Source organism: Lynx canadensis, chromosome B4, assembly GCF_007474595.2.
Source record: "Lynx canadensis isolate LIC74 chromosome B4, mLynCan4.pri.v2, whole genome shotgun sequence".
Classification (NCBI taxonomy): Eukaryota; Metazoa; Chordata; class Mammalia; order Carnivora; family Felidae; genus Lynx; species Lynx canadensis.
Window position 1 is genome coordinate 82,182,746 of NC_044309.1, and position 20,523 is coordinate 82,203,268.

At 49.8% G+C, this 20,523-nt stretch overlaps 1 protein-coding gene across 5 annotated transcripts; it reads right to left on the reverse strand.

The window, feature by feature from the left end:
• Window positions 1–461: 461 nt before the first annotated feature.
• On the reverse strand, window positions 462–20,283 carry SMARCC2 (SWI/SNF related, matrix associated, actin dependent regulator of chromatin subfamily c member 2). 5 transcript variants are annotated; one of them, XM_030322889.1, is made up of 29 exons: window positions 20,134–20,283; window positions 17,922–18,041; window positions 16,714–16,799; window positions 16,164–16,245; window positions 15,970–16,062; window positions 15,299–15,368; window positions 14,999–15,068; window positions 14,239–14,314; window positions 13,808–13,939; window positions 13,593–13,708; window positions 13,090–13,214; window positions 11,995–12,054; window positions 11,839–11,876; window positions 11,423–11,553; window positions 11,083–11,154; window positions 8,834–8,947; window positions 8,200–8,353; window positions 7,423–7,515; window positions 7,070–7,186; window positions 6,915–6,977; window positions 6,315–6,573; window positions 5,919–6,080; window positions 5,592–5,656; window positions 5,253–5,388; window positions 5,004–5,170; window positions 4,455–4,589; window positions 2,550–2,931; window positions 1,827–2,255; window positions 462–1,275 (listed from the first exon to the last, which is right to left on the reverse strand). In XM_030322889.1, the coding sequence occupies exons 1-29, from the start codon at window positions 20,242–20,244 to the stop codon at window positions 1,199–1,201; spliced, it is 3,735 nt and encodes a 1,244-aa protein (XP_030178749.1). In that variant the 5' UTR covers window positions 20,245–20,283; the 3' UTR covers window positions 462–1,198. The 5 variants fall into 5 exon arrangements, with proteins under 5 accessions (XP_030178749.1, XP_030178748.1, XP_030178753.1 ...); XM_030322888.1 differs by having other exon boundaries at window positions 7,070–7,189; XM_030322893.1 differs by having other exon boundaries at window positions 2,172–2,255; window positions 7,070–7,189; window positions 20,134–20,282.
• Between the last annotated feature and the right edge of the window lie 240 nt (window positions 20,284–20,523).

The following is a 20,523-nucleotide window of genomic DNA, read 5'->3' on the forward strand; positions in this document are numbered from 1 at the left end:
CAAAGCTTGGTGGGAGGGACCGGGAAGGAACTGGTGGCGAGCCTGGAGTCCCATCTGCCTTCACATCAAGGATGTGGAAGGGAGAGACGGTAGGGGAGGCAGTGGAATCCAGGGAGCAGAGCCTAGCTGCAAGCTGGCAGTAGGCACTACCCTAGGTCGGGCACCCCTCCACTGTCCCTAAATCCCAGGGAACCCCTAGCTACCAGTCAAGGTTCTGATGGTACTGGGGGAAGAGGGAAGAGGTTAGAGGGGTGACCCACCAAGTCATAAGGAGGTGCTTAAGTGCTTTTTGAAAAATTCAGGTTAACAACTCCCCATCCTCTCTAGCTCCCTTCTCCATGTCTTCTAGGAGCCCAGTGACAGGGCCCAGGGAGGAGGAAGAACAGTGCCCTTTCTTCCTCTATTACCTACCACAGGAATCCCCAAAATATGTTTCCCCACCAAATACACATACGCTGACATCAACTACGCAGGTGACTTTTAAAAACACAAAACTGACATTCAGAGGGAAAGGGGTCATTGGCTGAGCTGGGGTGGCCTAGAACAGCAACACTGAGGAAGCAGCAGGAGAGATTAGTAGGAATAAACTGGGGATGGGGCGGCTGAGGGGGGTGGGGAATTGATTCGGTCACTAACGGGGGGGCTGGAAGAGACAGATTCTGCACCCTATTCTATCCCCAGAGCTCTCCCAGAACCTTAAATCCCCCTTTCCTGTCACCTCCCTCCTCCAAAAAATGTAAAAGTTGGGTGGGGTGGTTTTTTTTGTTTGTTTTGTTTTGTTTTGAGTGGGTGGAGGAAGCTGCAATGTGGCTTTTTTATCTCTACTTCCTTTAAAGGGCTTAATTTTGTTTTATCCATAAAAAATGCAGTAGCTTTGAGGGGGGTGCACCCGTAGAAGTGGTTAATTAGAACCTTGTAGAAACACTTTTCCCCAGCCCTTTCTTCAAGGGCAGCATCCCCATCCTATCCTCTCTCCCAGAAATTAGAAACATCTTTTAAACAGAAGTCCTTGAATAATCCAATATAAAAATGCATGCCCCTGACAGGCATGGCGGGGGCTTTGGAGGGGCAGGAGGAGCTTTCCTTACGTAGTGATGAACTCTCCAGGCTGGGGAAGGGTCCCAGTGGTGGGGAGAGGGCTGTTCCTGGAACCTTGATCTCCATAGGGGGTGAGGGAGAGAGATGTCTGGCTGGCTCCTCACTGTGGAGGTGGCACAGGGGTGACTGTGCCTGGGCTTGGGGCCGTGGGGTCTGGAGGCAGGGGGGTACCTGGGTCTGTGGAGAAAAGGAAGACGAATCAGCTAGGGTGAGCAGGAGAGGGATCCAGACCCAGGCCACCACAGACAAACAGAACTGGGCATGGCATGCAATGGGTGGGTAGGTGACTGAGGTACCCACAATGTACAACTTCATTTCCCAACACCCTCTCCCACCTCATACTGGGAAAACTGAAATACCCCAAATCTTCCTGCCCCCAAGGAAACTCTCTAAATGGGGCATTCGAACGTGATGGGAACAAGCAAAGGGGATGCCAATCATCATGCAAACAGGTAGCTGTTTTTCAAGTTTACAACTGAGATGCTGTGCCTTAGGACTCCTCCGTGACCCACCAGTGAAAGGCCCCAACGTCATCCCAGAGGTGGCAGCTGCCAGGGTGGGGACTGGTGGAGGACAGCCAGAGAGGCCCTTCCCCCTGTATTCTAATTTACCAGAGCGTTCAAAAAGGATTGTGGAGTTCTCGTGCCTAAGCCCTTCCCCCTACCTGCCCCCCATCCCTCCATGTAACCCCTCTCCCTCACCCTTCTCCCCTCCAGGACCCTTCTCACCTGGCAGTGGGCTGGCACTGGGCAGGAGGTTGCCCTGAACAGCTGCCACAATGGCAGGGCTCTGGGCTGCGGCGGATCCGAGCCCCGGCCCGAGAGGCAAGGAAGATGGCATGGTGGTGGTCGCCGGCAGGTTAGGATGTAGAGGGTTCGCCATGGACACAGGCAGGTTAGGTGGGGGAAGAGTGCCCGGGGCAAACGGGAGATGGTGGTGATGCCCATGCAGGTTAGGAGGAGGGGGCAGGTTAATACTGATGGAGTCAGCTAGACTACCAAATGGGATGATGGATGGAGCGGGAGGAGGAGGAGGAGGCGGCATGCCAAAAGGCAAACCCAAAGGAGCATTACCCGCCACGCCTGGGTGCCCGCTGCCTGGCACTGCCCCTGGCATCATTGAGGGAGGAGTTTGTTGGTTGGGGAACGGTGAGGGGCCTGGAAACACAGAGGAGAGACCAAGGAGGTTAGAGGCATAAAACCTCCCTTACCAACTCACTGTCCCAGCAAGGATAACCTAGCCACTCCTCAGCACCACTTTTCCTGATACGAGAATAAGTGATAAATCCCTGGAATAAAATTCCAAAGCTCTGGGTCTGGGGCAGGATTGCTGTTGTCTCAAGGATATAACAGAGGTGAGAGAGAACCCATCTGCAGAAATTTCCAGTCCTGTCACAGATCTCTTTTGAGGGAGCCCTCTAGTCAGCAAGGGTTCCAGAACCCAGAACTTACCATGGGGTCCAGGGGGGGGTACCCCTGGCGGAACCGCCCCAGGCTGGGGGGCTCCAGCTGGCTGCTGCTGCTGCGGCCCTGCCGTTGACCCTGCGGGCCCAATCTGTTCAGAGGGGCCCATGCTTCCAGGAGGGGCCCCGCTGCCAGCAGGAGCAGGGGCCACAGAGGCCGGAGCCATGGCCAAGCTGTGAACTGCGGGTGGCCCAGCAGTGCCCGCAGGTGGGATAGGCTGGGAGCCTGGGGGCAGGGCTGGTGGTGGCTGCTGCTGCTGTTGGTGCATTTGCTGGAAGTGCTGCTGCCGGGCCCTCATCTCTGCGTACTTCAGCTGCTCCATGTGGAAGGCTTGTCTGTCGGCCAGGAGCTGCTGCCTCTGATACTCCAGCTGCCAGTGCCAATTGAGTACCGTTACCCACGTTCACAAGATCACAAAGGCAAACACCTTGCCCCCTGCTTTGTCTTCTGACAAATCCAGCCTCTCATTCTGGCAGTTAAGGACAGTTCCCCACATCACATGTAAATCTTGTGCTTGGGCTTGCCCTGCCCTCCCCTGTCCTCCCCTTAAGAATTCCCATGACCATGTCTTCTGGCTGCCCACATGGCTTCTCACTGCAGTGGAGTTAATCTAGTGGGGACCCTTACTCATTTCAGCTTCGAAGCTTTGAATCTGACATTATGTTCATTTGGAAAACGCTTCCAATTCCTCTTGTCAACTTGCGTTTTCTTCCCCCAAAATTGGCTAAAACACTCACCATTTTTAGGAAGCCATCCCAGATCAACTCATTAGCCTCTGAGCTTTGCCTTTATTTTGTTATATCTCAGGACTTATATACGTGATTTAGAATCTTTTAATTTGAATTTGTCAGATAATTTAAGCATTCACTTTTTGATGCCTCTGTATTGAATATTGGATATCTCCAATTAAACTGCAGGTTCTCTGAGGTTAGGATCCCTGTTTTCTATTTCTTTTTATATGGTCTCAAAAACAAAATGGTTTGGGGTGCCTGACTGGCACAGTTGGTTAAGCGTCCGACTCTTGATCTCAGCTCAGGTGATGATCTCACATTTGTGAGTTCAAACCCCACATCAGGTTCTGCGCTGATGGTGCAGAGCCTGCTTGGGATTCTGTCTCTGCTTCTCTCTGCCCTTCCCCTGTCTGTATGCGCTCTCTCTCTCTCTCTCTCTCTCTCAAAATAAATAAAATTTTTTAAAAAATGGTTTAATACATTGTCCATCCCATCCCCCTTCCAAGTTTACCTCCTGGATCTGAAGCCCCCTCCCTGTCATCATCCCTTAAACCTGCTCACTCACTCAACGATATTCACACTCTACAATGGGTAAAACACTGGTCGAGGACCTGGAAATGAGGCAATCAAAAAAATAACTAGATGGTTAAGCGTCCAACTCTTGATTTTGGCTCAGGTCATGAGCTCTGCAATGGGGTTAGAGCTGGGCATGGAGCCTGCTTAAAATTCTCTCTCCCTTTCCCTCTGTCCCTTCCCTGCTTGTGTCTTGCTCTCTCTTTCTTGCTCCCAATAAATAAATAACTAAATTTAAAAAACAAAAAAACCAGGGGGTGCCTGGGCTGGGCAACTCAGTTGGCTGGGTGTCCCACTCTTGATTTCAGCTCAGGTCATGATCCCAGTGCCCAGGGAACAAGCCCCGAGTCAGGCTCCACACTTAAGCCTGCTTAAGACTCTCACATTCTATGGGACCTCAGGCTCCAAGCTTCACTTGTGGGTCACTTGTCCTTAACTGCCTGGAGTTAACTCCTCCTGCTCCTCTGCTGTGAAGCCCTGTTACTCTCAGGCTTTCCGCACTGTTGCTCACCCCCATCCTAAACCAAGGTATAGCTCAGAGGCAAGGTGTGGCCCCAGGTTCCACTGGCCAGCAGGGGATGCTACTCACTGCCTCTCGCTCCCGGTCCATGATCGTCTCCAACTCTTCAAAGTGCCGGAGTTTGATCTCCAACTTTTTCATCTGGGTCTCCACCAGCAGGGCCACCAGCGATTTGATCTTCCTCTCCTCCACGGCGGCCAGGTGCTAGGGAAGGCAGGGAGGGCAGCACATGAGTGGGAGGGCCCCGCAGGAGACATGCCAGGGAGAGCGTGGCAAGGTGGAGGCTGGCAGGTTTTAAGAAAGAACTTGCTGTGGTCACAACCCACAGAGTAGCAAAGCATTCATATTCTTAAAAGAATATGAAAGAAAAAAAAAAGAGAGTGAGTAGCAAAGGATAAGACAAAATCAAATAATTAGAGGGTAAAAACAGGCCTAATGCTAAAAGGCTTCAAGAAGCTTAGAAAAGAGATGACCAACTCTCCCTCTCAGGATCAAAATGAGAAGAAAACAGACCAGGATCATGGAAGTGAGGAGCACAGAAAGATTTCCTCCAGATGAAGGGAGATCAGAGAGGGGGCAGCTCCGTCCCTGGGGGTCTTCTGGGTCTCTGGCCCTCACCTTGGCCTTCACAGCGGCGGCAGCCAGGGCAGCAGCAGCGGCAGTGGAGAGATTGCCCTCGCCGATGTCCCGCTCCACTTTCGTCTTCCTCTCCCCCTCTGACTCCACCACTTCCTTCAGCACCTCTTCCTGCCCCTCCTTTGGTTCCTTCTCCTTGTCGGGGTCGACTGCGTCAGAAAAAAGGTGGGGTCAGCCCTACAGCCCCACTTTTCCTTCCTGGACCCCCAACCACCATGCTGGGAAGCTCACCTATTGGGTCCCCATCGCTCTTCTCTGACTCCTTCTCGCTGTCACCTTGTTTCCCTTTCTCTTCATCCTTCTTGGGAACCTCGCTGGTTTTCTCTTTCGCTTCTTCCTCGACAGCCCCAACTCCTTCTCGGGGCTCCTGAAGTCCCAGTGAAAGAAAAGTAGACAATATCAGGGTAGCTGCTACTCACATAAAGGGTCCAGACTGGGAAATGAATTTTCACCCCACACTTTGGAGGTACCTGGACTCCAGACAACAGCCCCACCTAAGCCCAGCACCCCCTTCCCCACCGGGCCACCCCAGCACCTCCACCCTCCCAGCCCAGCTCATTGACACTATACCTTGGGCTCCTTCTTCTCCTCTGTGGCCTGGCCCTCTGCCCGTGCCTCATCAGTCCCGCTCTCCTCTAGGCCCGTGGGAAGAGGAAATGGGAAATGTCTGATACAGAGACCGTCTCTGGGACACTTTTCCAAAAGCCCCCTCTCCTACCCAAAATCTTAGTGACAGGACTGGCAGGGAGCCACAGTCCCTAAGATGGAGTCCTGGGGAAAATAAAAACCCTGCCAATTGTCCCCATTCGACAACTCGAAGCAGGGACAGCACAAGGATATGAGGTGGCTCTGGGTCTTCGTGACAGGGGAGAACTCTGGGAACTTTCTAGGTCTTACCGATCCGCTCAGGCTCATCAGAGGTGGTTCCGGCGATACCACTGCTTTCCAGACCGAAGGCTGGGTCCGCCTTGCCTGTCACTTTGGCGGCTTCCTCCACTTTCCGAACGTGGGCCTCCACCAAGGCTGTGGGTACTTCTTCCTTCATTTTGGAGAACTCTTCTGCAAGATCCAGAGAGGACAAGGCTGGGGCGGGGGCAGGCAGGCAGTTCTAACTGTCCCTATGAAAGCGGCCTCACAAACCCATCTCTTCATCTAGACCAGCACGGAGCTAGACAGGTGCCTGAGCTGACGCCAGCAGCAGACAACGCCAGCAAGGCAGCCAAACTGGAGGGGCTTTCAAGGTCTGAGTAACCAGCCCTTCAAACCAAAGAGGCCAGGACCCCTCCACATTACCTAGGGCCGACTTCGCAGCAGCAGAGGCGACTCGAGGATCGACGACAGAGGCCAGGAAGGCAACAGTGCTCATAACAGGGTTGCCTGACTGACTGAAGGGGATAGGCTGGTAGGCCAGGGGGCCCAGGGAGGCCTCTGAGTCCTCCAGGTACGGGTCTTCAATGGGAAGACGAAGAAAATGCAAGATGCACTCATCCTGCGTGCGGCTTCCCACGTGTTCTGACACTTTGTTCCAGTCATCTTTGTACATTTCCAGTGCCTGGTGGTAGTGGTGGAGACACAACTTCCTTACTTAGCCACTTTCCTTGAAGGTCAACTCCCCCCATCCTACTAAGGGTAGCGGGCTTCAAAGATCTCTGTGTTGTGGTGTTTGTGGAGTCTGCTGGGTCCCAGGGGAATCTCCAAGTAGCACTAAGAAAGGATATGGAGTTAATGAAATGGCCCAAATGCCTGGCCTGGAGCTGTTCCCTGGGGCAGGTGCAGCAGGCAGCGGGGAGGAGACACACTGGGGACAAGATCACGCTCTCTGCACTCACAGGTGCAGCTGGCACCCTGGCCACTTCTGTTTTCATAGAACTCTCCTTTCCTTGCCCAAATTACCTCTAAGAGTAGCAGGGTCTCCTGTTCCGTCCACTCTCGAGTGGCACTGGCTGCAGCTTTACTCTGCAGGAGAAACACGCAGGTCAGAGAGAGGAGGCCATGACTTCCAGAGAGTGAAGGTGCTCCACCCCTGAAGTCGGCCCACACCCCCATACCTTGGAGGGGACATTCTTCTTTGTGTACATGTCTGTGCGCAGCCCGAAGTTCTGCATGTCTGTTGGTTTCTCTTTGCCTTTGTCAGGGAAGTTGAGCATTTGCTGGGAAGCAGAGGTCTGCTATTTGTGGAGGGAAAAGAAAGAGGTGAGTACAAGTGACCGCAGGAGCTAGGGGCAGACAGAGAGAGAAAACAGACAGAAGGAGTTTCCTTCCCAAAGCCAGGGACACCCCTGAGTGGGACTTCCTCCCTCACTGCTGTAGCTCCTCTGCTCTCATGTCTCTTCTTCCCCGAGCAGGGGCCCCCCAATAAAGGGGCAAATAAGAAGCCCAGCGGGGTCTACACCCCACCTACCAGCTCTGGCTTGCCCTTAGCCGTCTCTGGCACCAGGTCATCCAGCTCTTTGCCCTTTCGCCCAGCCTTGGTATCAGCATCAACCTGGCGGCCCTGGGAGACAGAGCTTGGCGTCATGGAAGCTGGGCAGGAAATGACCAGGCCAAGGCCCTGGAGGCCTCAAGACCAAATGCTGGGCGGCCCGCAAGCTCTGGGGGCACTCATGCCACTGTTCCATGTTCCCTTAATGATTAATTAGATCTGTAGTTGGCATGATACCCATTTATATTCACAAATATCTTTACAGGTTCCCTTAGGAGCTGGACAATTTAGGTTCTAATCCTAGATTTGGTACTCTGTGATCTTGGGCAAGCCACATATTCTGTCTTCTCTTAATTTTTGTAATGTATGAAATGGAAGTGGAAAAAAATGGAAGTGATCATAATTATGAGGCAAAAACGGAAAAAAAATGTTGGAAACATGACAAAGTTAAAAAATTTCATGCAACTTCATTTTCAGCCATCTTTCTCTATCTCTTCCGTGCCCTACCCTGGCCTGTCTGCTCCTTAAGAACAAGGAGCATCTCTTCTCCCTCAGCAAGTCCTCACAGTCTTAGGTACAGAGGCTGAGAGAGGGTGCTAAACACACGGGCTGATTCCTGTGGCCCTTTGCATCCCATGGAAAAGGAAGAAGCCTCAAAACACTCCTGAACCATTACCCTAAAAAACCAGAAAAAGAAAAGTCCAAAGAAGCCCAGTTTTTCCCAACCCGACCCTGCCCCACAGCCCCTCACCCTACCTGCGGTGTCTTGGGCTGCAGAGGCACCAGCCCTGACGGCGTGTCTGCTAAGACATGGAAGTGAGAGGTGGGCGGAGGCCCCATCGGGGTTGGTCGACTCTCAGCATCCACCTGGTAGTTAATAAGACCCCACTGTTCTAGGAAGGCATGGACCCTGGGAGGAGAGAGGTGGAGACAGGGTCACATGGGACAGCCAGAAAGGGGCAGAAGTGGGGCATAACACTCCCTCTCCTCAGCCCTCTTCTCTGCTCATTCTGCTCCCTGGGAGATCCCATCTCCTCCCACACCCTAAATGCCAGTGACCCCCAGGTCTACCTACATATCCAGCGGGGACCTCTCTCCATAACCACTCACCTACTAGACCTCTTCTCCTGGATAGCCAGTAAAATCGAAGCAGGATCCTTCAACTACAGACGTACTCCTTCTCCTTTTTCCCACATGCCAGAGAATGCCACTGCCATTCCCTCAAGTCACACGTGCCCTGAATATGAACTCTGCCTTTCTCTAGAGGTGTTTTTTGTTTTTTTTTTTCTTCTTATTCCCCTACGCTCCTTGCTGGCAGCCCCCCTTCTGCCAAGAGACATCTGTGGGCAGACATCCTTATGTACCCCCTTCCCCTCAGCTGCAGACCCACCTCATGATGGCACAGACGTCACCCGCCAGGTTCCTGCGGCAGGCAGTGGAGGTAAGATACTCTTGGGGGTTCAGCCGGTAAGTGTCAATCATGAAATTTCGATAAGCCAGGTAGCTTCGGAGAGAGACAGAAAGATGAACAAGAGGAAGAAAAAATAAGTCCATTGAGGACTGAAGGGTAGGAAAAGTGATAAAAGGGCTGACGATCCCTCCTGTGCGACAAAGAGGAAAGAGCAGATCATTTGCCTCGGCAAACACTGAGGGTTTACTAGATGCGAGGGCTTCAAACACTGCTACGTTTTCCTTGATGGGGGGTTTTTAGCGAAATGAATTATCTCCTTGGCTGTAGTTAGGGGAGTTTTATCCAGCCTTTGAACAAGTAATAAAAACAGAAGAAAGGTGCCTTTATTTCCAAAGACAGGTGTTAAGGGGAGGTCTATCCATGCCTCCAACTAGTCAACATGATGTGGTATAAAGAATATATGTTTTTGTTTTTTAATTAAGCTCTACACTCAATTGAACTCACAATCCAGGGATCAAGAGTCACAGGCTCTATCTGGCTGTTGATAGAGCCTGTGACTCTTGATCTTGGGGTCATGAGCTCAAGCCCCACATTGGGTGTAGAGCTCACTAAAAAAATAAAATAAAATAAAATAAAAGAATAAAAAATAATATATGTTTTGAAGGTGGAAAGATCTAAGTTCAAATCCCAGTTCTACCTGGCCTTGGGCAAGTTACTTAAGTTTTTTGAACCTCAGTCTCCTAATCTGTAAAGTGGAATATCTGCTGAAGAATAGAAACGTCTACAGACATCTAGTACAGTGCCTGGCACATTTCAGGAGTTCAGTAAATGGTAGCTATTATGTGGTGTGCCATAAAGTTTGAGAACATGAACCAGTATAAAGGATTCAGATCCTGGTTTTTCTACTTACTGGCTGTGTGATCTTAATCAAGTGACTTAACCTCTTTGTACCTCAGTTTCCTAATCAGTTAACTGGAGAGGATAATAGGACCTACCTCTAAAGGTAATGTGAAGATTAGTCAATGCATGTAAGACACATAGGATAGTGTCTGGGAGATAAACTTTCAATAGATACAGGCAATTATCACTATTTACTATCTTACATCAAGACCGCAAAGTGTAGAACAGTTCTAAATCCAACCCTGCCTACAGACTATGTTGAACTCCTGTGACTGGGTCACCACTGCCTTTTCCTTTGGAGAAAGCAAGGCTTCGTCCTATACTGCTTTCCCCGGGAAGACGAGAGAACCACAGGCTACAGAGAAAGAAACACAGTGGGAAGGCAAGATGGCCCCAAAGAGGGGAAGCTAAGGAACATCTGAGAAGCAGGCTCGTTCAGTTCTTAGGGGGATCAAAGCTTTCTCACCCTTCTCATCGTGGTATTTCTCCTGGAGCACCTCTAACCATAGAAGATTGTCAAGACTCATCCAAAGCCAAACAGGTTTAGCCTGAGGCAACACCTTGAAGAAGATAGAGACTTCCAAGCCCCAAGCCTGCACTTTACATAACACTCTCCAGAGAGCCCTCTCCATCCCTTAATTCAAAGGCTTGGAACTTCAGAGCTCTTCCTCTTGTTTTTCTAATAAAACCTACTCTTCGAGACCAGCCTGGTAATAGTCACTTACATTTTAGTCAAAGCTATTATTTATGCTATTTGCATTTTATTATTTATTTATTTATTTAATTTTATTGAAATGTTTTATTTATTTTTGAGAGAGAGAGAGAGACAGAGTATGAGCTGGGCAGGGGCAGAGAGAGAGGGAGGCAGAATCCACAAAGCAGACTCCAGACTCTGAGCCGTCAGCACAGAGCCCGATGTGGGGCCTGAACCCGTGAACCACGAGATCATGACCTGAGCCGAAGTCAGACGCCCAACCGACTGAGCCACCCAGGAGCCCCAGTATTTGAATTTTAGACATCTTAGTAACTATGGATTGGAAGGCTCTGTATTCTGTTGAAAGAAATGGAGGCATCAGAGCAGGTACCCCTTTTGTACAGAAAACCATGCTTAATACTGCCCCCAGGCAAATCCCAGAGAGCATGCTACTGAGGCCACAGTGCTGGGCTAGGGCTTCCTGTGGGCGGAGATCGTGTCTTTGTAAGAGTACCATAGTGCCTGGCTCATAGAAGAAGCCCAAGAAATATTTGCCAAACTGGATGGTGCTAGATCAGGAAAGCTGATCAGGGACAGGAGGGAGAAAGAGAATCATGAGCTGAGATGCCCTTACATTTCTGGAGTCTTGGACTTGTTCTTGCCGTTAAAGAACTCAGGGAGAGCCCTCCGCTCAATGGCATGAACACTGTAAGAGAAAACGGAATCGATTAAGAAGACACTGGTGGAGATGAGAGCCCCAAAGAGAGGTAAAAACTAGAAGGGAGGGAGGGAGAACACAGTTCTTCGTTCCTTGAGGAGAACTTCCCACAGGGCTGTAAGACTCAAAGAGACCAGGAGCTCCCCTAAAACTGAAATATACCCCAGTCTGTCTGGCTAATGAAGAAATAACTTATTTGGAGACAGGAAGAGAAGGCAAGGAAATAGGGAGGCATGAGAAGATGGAGAAAAAATACCTATTATAGTCAAACCAGGCAGCATAGCTGGGAATAATGATGTGGTGGGTCTGTTCAGTCACATTGTCCTCATGCAGGTCCGGGTTCTTCGTCTGCTCTCCCTTGTTCCCCGTACTGTTTTCATCCTCATCCTACAAGTACAGAGGCTGCTAGCCACACAGCATTCCCATTTTGCCCCTGGCGACCCTCTGCTTCTCCCACACCCCAGGAACGTGGGCACTGAGGATGGGTATGCGAATGAAGAATATAGGCCCAGAACTTGGAAAGGGTCAGAGTTTTGAGTTTTGAACAATAGCTAGAACTAGTCTAAGGTGGGAAAACTTGGGGCGATGGAAAGTTCTGAGTATCAGGAACTTTATAAGCACAAATCAGAATCCCATAGAGAGGTAAAGAAGGCTTCTCTAAACTGGCTGCACCTTGCCCGTGGTCTCCATGCTTTCATCCTCCTGTTCATCTGAAAGAGAGAGGCAGTAAAATAGAAGGTTGGAGTCTCCTGTGGGGCAGGAGAATCCTACTTTCTGAAAAGCCGCAGCAGGCTAGGGGAAGGTGACAGCTGCGCCCCCTCTCCTTACCCAGGTCAGTCATGGTGCCTCCTTTGACTGGGGCTGACTCGGAATCCTTCTTAGTGTTTACTGCCAGGAAAGAGAGTCATTTTACCAGACAGGTTCTGCCCAAATCAAGCCCTTACCTCTCCACCTTTAACAAGTCTTAGAGATCTCGCTTTCTCCAAATACTTCTGTCCATCTAATCCCAAAAAACAGTAACTGCCTCCAGGCACAGTCATTGTAGGGCTTGAATCTCACCCACCATTTTCCCTCCTTCCCCCACCCAAAATTCACTTAACTGTTTACCTATAAGGAAGCATCTTTTACTCTATGGACGTGCATAAATCATTTCTGTCTTTGACAGGTCTCCTTATCTCCATCTATGTGTCTGTAAATTCTTAATGGACAGAGTCTGACCAAATCACTCTGTAGAGGAATGGTAGGATCTTCAACATTTTTTAAAGCAGAGGACTTGCCTTAACTGAATCCATACCCAATAGCTCAGGAAAAAACATGAATACAGAAGAGAGCTGCTGTGATTGACGAGGGGGTGGAAGCCAGAACTCCTCTCTCTCAGTACCCCCACCCCCACCCCTGAAATACACTCCTGGATATTATTTGAGCTTGTCTATGGAATACAGATCATATTCCACATTTACAACTGTACAACTCTTTAGCACCACAGAGCAATGATCTCCAAGGTGGGGTTCTCACATAGGATACAAAACATGGTCCACTGGAATACAGGCAAAGAATAGTAGAACTTCTCTTTACATTTGTTTTTTAATCTTATCTTTTACATTTTCCCATTTTTAGGTAATGTTTCCATGTATTTAATAGTGTTTCTAAAGTAATGGAATAACAGTAGACATGTACAATTTATACTTGAATACTTTACTGGTGGGGGTACATGATCAAAAACAGTTTGGAGACAACTACTGTCAGGCGTAAAGCACAGTCCACAACTCAGATATGGATATGATGTCAGAGGACTGTCCATGGTGATGAAAATAATTTTAATAACCAGCTAAACTGAAGGGAGAGTTCCTTAAGACCTGGAGCTGGGCCTGGGAAATCAGCCCTCTCCAAAGGTGGGTCCCAGAGGTTTGTTGTGGCCCATACCTGTTTTAGGCAATGTCACCTCCTCTACATTGGGGACTGGTGAAGGCTCATCCATGTCCTTTGTTAGGTCTTCTTGCTCCTCCTCTCTGTGGCCACGCTTTGACTTGGTGTAAGGTGTTGAGGGACTGGGAAGGGAAGGGAGTGAAAGAGAATCCAGTCATCTTTGGACAGAGTCCCTGGAAGTTGAGGTTCAAAGGGAGCAAAGCAAGAGAGAATCCCAAAGATGGAACTGAGCATACCCAGAAACCCATCACTATAGAGTACTGGGAAGTACAAAGGCTTTGCACTTGAAGATTTAGCTCTCTTTGAGTCTACTAGTGGCTGCAACCAGAATAACAACCAGGCAGCTAAAGAAGACCTCATTGTCCCTCTCAGGACATGGACAGGATATATGGCCTACCCAGGTCAGGGCCAGATGGTTATGGGAAGGAATCTGTCCTCTCTTCCTTCAACATGGTGTGGAGAGAATGGTGAAGGTGCGGGCAGGGTAGGGGATGGCATACCCTTTCTTAGCATTTTTCTTCTTAGCTTCTGGGGTTGGTGAAGGAGAGGGAGAGCGCTTCCTCTTCTTATAGTTCCCCCCTTTCTTGTCCCGTCGGTCCGAATCTGGGCTGTTCACCTGCAGGTTGCAGAATTGGAGCAAATGTCAGCCAATAAGCCCCACTGAAGACTTATTCCAAGATTAAGGGATCAGGGTAAAAAGAAGAGGAATTTTAACCTCATCTGTCAGTGTCTTGGCTGAAATCTTCTTTCGGCGGGAGACAGGGCTTTTGTCATCATTCACCTCGTAGTCTTCCTCATTCATCCATTCATTGAAAGTGTCTGTGTCCAGAATCCACTTTGCATGAACCTGAAGTACAAAGACAGACTGTGCTGGAAAGAAGCCTGAAAGCCACAGCTCTGTCTGGGGACCCCGAACAGAAAAGCTGAAAGGTACAGGAGCCTGTGCTTCATCTCCAAATGGTGGTCTGGTCCTGGTATGAACCACTTTTTTTTTTTTTAAGAATTTATTTTTAAGTAGTCTCTACACCTAACATGGGGCTTGAACTTAGAATCCCGAGATCAAGAGTCACACAGTCTACCAACTGAGCCAGCCAAGCACTCTCTGGGATACTTTTTGGGATACTTTAGGGGACAAGAAATGCTCACCTTCCTAGGTTTCTCAGGAGTTGGAGCATCTTCCACAGATGCTTCAATTTCACTGGCTGGGATCCAAGTGTCGTAACTGCCATAGGAAATTGGTGAAGTCAGATCAATGGGATGGAGTTGTGGAAAAGTAAAGTGCCAATCTTTTACCTTTCTCATTTGCAAAAAAAGTATTGGGTTGTTAGGTTATTTTTTGGTATGATTATTTTTCCAATTGATATTGGGATTATTTTCATTATAAAATAATAAAAACAATTTCAGAAATAAAAAAAGAAAGGAGTCCCTTTAACACAACTGTTCAGTATATATTTTTCCCAGTAAACTTTTTCTGTACCATTTTGTTTTTACATAACTGCAATGTCACTAGTGTTATTTTACAATCCTACTTTTTAGCATTTAATATTTATCCACAAATTACCCATGTTATTTCTATCAGTTCAATGGCTGCATCATAGTCCACTGAGTAGATAAACAAATTGCTGAAACATTTTCCCATTGTTAGACATTTAGATTGTTTCTAACATTTACTTATCATAAATTATACTGGAAGAGCCGTTTCACACATAAAGCCCCAATCTTTTTAGCCTAAGCCTCATTTAATAAGTCCAAACCTCTCCCAAGACAAAATTCTCATAATAGATAGAAGAACAAATTAACAGACCTAAAAATAACCCCAAAAGAGAGCCTGCTTGCTTTGCTAGATGTTCTAGGGCTTCTCAGTCTGGCTCTCCTACTTAAACCTGCCCTAAGACCCTGTCCTCACCTGTCAGGGTAGTAGCCCCAGTGCAGAAGAACCTGCTTATCCCTCTTCATGACTGGTCGTACCCATTCCTCTGGGGGTAAAAACAGAACAAGGAGAGATGTAAGCTAAAGGGGTATACAGAAAATAACAGTACACAATTTGTGTTGCAGCCAGGGACCTGGAAACAGGGATATAAGGCAGTAGGAGGGCTCAGAGTTGAAAGGAAAGAGGAGGTGCCAAGGCACTGTGCGGGGGCTGAGCAGTGCCCCCACTGCTAGTCTAAGCCATTCACTGCAGTGGCCAAGAAAACCCAGGTCTCACCTTCTTCCAGGTTCCCTGGGACGGGATACACAACATGGGAGGCATTGCTCTTATCCTCAGTGACTGTTCCCTGCACGGCACAAGGAAAAGTAGGTAAATATGGTGCCCTCCGAATTACTCATGGGTATAAATAAACCAAAATAAGATTTAACCACAGACCTTCCTTCCTAATCATATTCTGCTCAAAATGGTATTAAAGTTGGCTTGCCTTTTTAAAGCACACAACAGCTGAGAGGCAGAGGGAAATGGCTGGGATTGTGCTAATAACGAAGAAAAGCAAAGAACTAAAAGTTGCTGCAGATAATCCTCTGAACAGATAATCTACACATGGGAAATGTAAAGTTGACTATATGTCCCCAGCAGTGATATCTGCTTGTTATTATAGAGTTCCAGAGTAAAGGTTTCATTCCTCTGAAATCAGGCAATCTCTGGCTTTCCGTACCCCCAGGCCAATGCAGCCGCTAGGAACAGTGATCTAAACCTGTCAAGACTGGGAGGTGGGAGAAGCAAACAGAGAAAAAGCAGCTCAAGGCTTTAAGCCTAGTCTTTTCCCAAGTAGGCAGAGGCACCTCTGCAGTAGAAAACATGTCACCTGAGGGCTGCTTATTGTATTGAAACGATCAGGAAGACAGTCATGGAGTTTCCAAAGCTCACCTGACCCACCCACTCACCTGGTGTCTCTTGATAATGTCCTTTAATTTCCCTAGCAGTTTGGGTTCAATTTCTGGGCACAGAAAAATGTTAGGTCGAGACAGGCAGTTATTCTGTGGGGAGAAGAAAGAGATGGGATGGGATCATGGGAAAGGCGTGATTTGGATTTTCACTGAGGGAAAGGAGATGGACAAGGGAGGTTCTTGACTATTACCTGCACCAAGGATTTCTCAATGGTCATGAACATTTCCACGTTGCGGTCCATGCGTGATGGATTCTGGAAATCGTAACGCCGCCTTGAAAAGAGGCAATAACTTATAGTGAGTGTTATAGATCAGGTCTGAGGATGAGGTTAGGGTATATGACTTTTCAGCATGGGAAATCAGAAAGCAGTTTTGCTCACAACAGTTGCCAAAATGGCCTGGGATCTGGGGTTCACTAAGCTCGACTCCATGAATCATTTGTACTTAGTCCAAAAGGACAAAGAAAAGCTTGAGATGCCAACCTAAGAATCCCCTTTCCTCTACAACACACACATTGATGCACACACACACATACACATACATACTCACTTGCTCTTAGACACTATTTTGGCTCTGATTCTCAGCCATTTTTCTGACCTAGCAAGTCACACCTACTGACCTAGCAAAGTAAGAGACTCGCAAGAAGGTCTACCTACGTTCTCCCATCCCAGAAAGACCCCAGGAAATCATAAAGGGGGAGTCCCTCTAAATGTAAGAAGCACAGAGAAGAAGGCATCTCACCATCCCTGGTCACTCTTGAATTTGTAGGCAGCTGCAAGTATGTGGCACAGGGAGCCTCCTGCTTTGAAATCTAGGAAACATTTGATCTACAAAATTGAAATAGGAAAAAAGTATGTGAGAGTTACATCCTAGATTCTCTTATTAACAATCCTTTCACAAAATCCCATGCAAAACTAATCTCTCTCTCCAAGCTGGACTTCTTTAACCCTTATGCCACCGTATCTTGTGGCCTGGAAGAAGGGGGAGAAAGAAACCAGTATTCACAAAGCCCCACCTTGTGCCACGTACTTACTGGTTACCTCATCACCCATTACAGAACCCCTACAAGGTAGAGATATTAATCCCATCTAGAGATGAAGGGCTAGATACTCAAAAGGTTTAAATGACTTGCCCAAGATCACAGAGCACCAAGTGGCAGAGCCAGGATTTGAACACAAGCCTGTGCAAATCCAAATCTCATCCAAATCCCTTTTAACCATGCCATAAGAGGGGGCACCTGGGTGGCTCAGTCGGTTAAGCGTCCCGACATCAGCTCAGGTCAGGATCTCACAGTTTGTGAGTTTCAGCCCCGACGTCGGGCTCTATGCTGACAGCTCGGAGCCTGGAGCCTGCTTCGGATTCTGTGTCTCCCTCTCTCTCTCTCTCTCTCTCTCTCTCTCTGCCCCTCCTCAGCTTGCGCTCTCTCTCTCAAAAATAAGTCAACATTAACCATGCCACGAGAGTTTCACGTATGAGCTCAGACACGCTGAGATAACCTACTGCACAAAGTATTTGTTTTTTAAGATTTTATTTTTAGGGGTGCCTGTGTGGCTCAGTCGGTGAAGTGTCCGACTCCTGATCTCAGCTCAGGTCTTGATCTCAGGGTCATGAGTTCAACCCCTGTGTTGGGCTCCATGCTAGGCGTGGAGCCTACATACATACATACATAAATATCAAGACTTTATTTTTAAGTAATCTCTACACCCAACGTGGGGCTTAAAGTTACAACCCCCACACGCTCCAACGACTGAGCCACCCAGGCGTGCCTTGTTGCACAAAGTATCACTAAGACAAAGAGAGCGGTAAACTGGGGACTAGGGCAAGCCAGTAATGCCCTGACCAGGGATAGGGATGATAGGAAATTACTCAAATCTCAAAAAGTATAAAACTTACAAAACCCCCACAACTCCCTCTCCAGTTTGGAGGATTCCCCATGCATTCGCACTCACCGGCAGTTTAGTGAGTGGTGCATTGCTGACATGTTTGCCAAAAACTTCTTCCTGAAACTGTAGCAGCTGTACAACCAGGCTAGACAAGGACTTGTTGGTGGGTGGTTCAGCTTGTATATACTAAGAAGACAGAGGGAAAGGTAAGAAAAGGAGACTCCAGATGAATTGTCCATTATCTCCCTTATTTCTTCCCAGGGAGCTCTAGAAACATCTGGGGTAGAAAAAATAGGCTCTTCTTCCTCCACATGTCTAGTTTCTATAAAGAAAATGGCAGAAGGGAAGCCTTCTAAGCCCCTCACCAGAAGTTGACATTCTGCTGCCCCCAGCCCAACCTGCCAGCATTGGAGGCCACGGAGACTTCCTATTCTTTCTCAGCTACACCCTGAAATTGGAGTTGAAGGACCCTGATTTCTAGTTAACAACACTGAAGGTGGTAAAATTCTGAAGGTTCCTTAAGATCAGGCAATGGAAGCAACACCTTTGAGGCTCTAAGCAAGACAACAGTGTATTTCTTGGGGTAACTCTGTGGAAGGCGAAGACTCCCCCCTAGAACGCAGCTTAATACGAAAGGTGCAAGGAAGTGAGGCAAGGCAAACAGACTGAGAGCTGAGTTTGTGCATTCTGCTTCTACAAGGAACTGGGCACAAAAGTCTTCGTAGGCTCTCCTAGATGGCAAGGACCAGCTACTAAGACCCAGCCTGGTGAGAAAGAGCAAGAAAACATCTATCCTTTCGGGGGAAACTGTATCCGAGACAAGCAACCCTGGGCCTTCTTACACATTTCCATATTATGCTACCTAGTATCCTAGCCTTCTGTTCTAATTTAAATCTGAGCCAACAGGCTAACTTTCTCTTTACCTTCTGACCCCTGTTTCCTCAACCCTAATCAGAGAGAAAAGTGCTCTTCTCAGTGGGAGATGTAAAGAGAGCCTTGAAGGAAAAGGTAACTGACAAAGAGCTAAGAACTTGAAAGCTGAATTTGAAAGCTCACAGGCTGTCAATCCCCCCAGGGCCAGAGACTAAGCCCCTAGACTGATCTCCCTTCCAAAAAGGTCAAAGGAAGAGGCTGGGGAACCAGAGCCTCATGCTGGGGTACAGGCAAAAGCCACAGACCCAGCAGCTGTTTGTCAGGATTCTGACACTCAGAGAGACCTCTGAGATAGGGCCATAAGCAGGATCAGAGGCGCGTTCTCCTAAACAACCCATCACACTTCTGACAGGCTGCAAAGCTGGGCAGGAAGAACTGAGGAGCTGAAGGAAAACCAGAAACAGAACCTCTAACTGGGAATAGTGAAAAGGAAGAGGCAGACTATCTCCACAGAAAAACCCTATGTATAGATGCTCCTTTAAACGAGGCCTAAAGACAAAGACACCACCAGGAAGAGGTTTGACAGAAAAGTCAGGTAAGGCTTTTTGAACCCTTTGTTCACTACCTTATTATCTCCAGTTCCGAGCCGGGGGGCCAGAGATATAAAGCTGTCCTAGCTTCTGAACCCCAAACCAAAGGCAGTGCAAGGCCAGGTGGCCCGGTGACTTCATTGTGAAGCTGAGGAATGGTTTAAGAGGTCGCTGCCCAGGAACTGCTATACCCCTGCCTCCCAAGAGGTTTCCTTGCCCCTTGGATGAAAGTGGGGGACAAGCGGTAGAGACAGGTGGGCGGGGGGTGCTTCTTAGGGCTGATGAGCAGCCAAGGGCCTACTCTGTGGCTGTTTACCGTCCTGCTTTCATCATCTCTCCGAATATACACAAAGCACTAGGGAGGCCTCAGCCTACCGGTACCTGGCTCCGTGGGGAGCTCTGGCGGGCACCGTGGCGGGCACGCTGGGGCGTGTGTGTGTGTAGGAGGGGGGGGGACATCAGACACCCCGTCCACCCTCGGCTGCCTCTCCCGGAAAAGCCGGGAAGGCTCTGGCCCAGGAGAGGGTGGGCGGCTGGCACCGGGACCCGCCGGGGCAGTGGAGAAAAACAAGGGGCAGAGGGCGCAGCAGGGAGGGCGGGGGCTGGAATCCCAGGCTGCGGGGGGGGGGGGGGGGGGGGGCGGCAAAAGAGGCTGGGGGGAGGGGCGCGGGGCGCGGGCGGGCGCGCTGGGGCTGCTCCGGAGGCCGCGGGGGAGGGGCCGCGGGCCGCCCGAGGGTGGGCAGGATCCGGGGGGAGCTGCGGGGCCTCGGTCCCTTTGTCCCGCCCCCGGCCCCCGCGCGGCCCTGCCCGCGTACCTTCTTGTAGTTCTTGCCGAGCCAGAGCCGCACGTTGTCGAACTGGGTCACGGTGTCCGCGGCCTCGTAGTACTTCACGTTGGGCCCGCCGTCCTTCTTCCGCACCGCCATCTTCTCGGGCTCGGGCCCCGCCGCCGCCGCCCGCCCCGCTCAGCTCAGCTCCCGCCTCCTCCGCCTCCTCCTCCGCCCGCCTCCCGCCGCCTCCCGCCGCCGCGGCCGCCGCCTCCCGCCGCCTGGGCCGGCCCCGGCCGGCGCAGCGCCCCCTGCCGGCCGGTCGGGCACGGCGACGGCCAAGCGCCGGGCGCGGGACCCACCCTGGCGGTCTCCCCGGCGGCGGCGGCGGTGGCGGCGGAGGCGACGGGAGCGTTGGGGAGGCAGCCGCTTCCTGGA

What these genes read in the sequence shown, in the direction of transcription:
- SMARCC2 (XM_030322888.1), bottom strand. Translation starts at nt 20,244, where the DNA reads ATGGCGGTGCGGAAGAAGGACGGCGGGCCCAACGTGAAGTACTACGAG. An exon ending in AGGCACCATGACTGACCTGG is followed by an intron (nt 11,877 to 11,994) that starts GTAAGGAGAGGG and finishes TCTCTCTTTCAG; the next exon opens with ATGAACAGGAGGATGAAAGC. An exon ending in GAGCGATGGGGACCCAATAG is followed by an intron (nt 5,171 to 5,252) that starts GTGAGCTTCCCA and finishes TTTCTGACGCAG; the next exon opens with TCGACCCCGACAAGGAGAAG.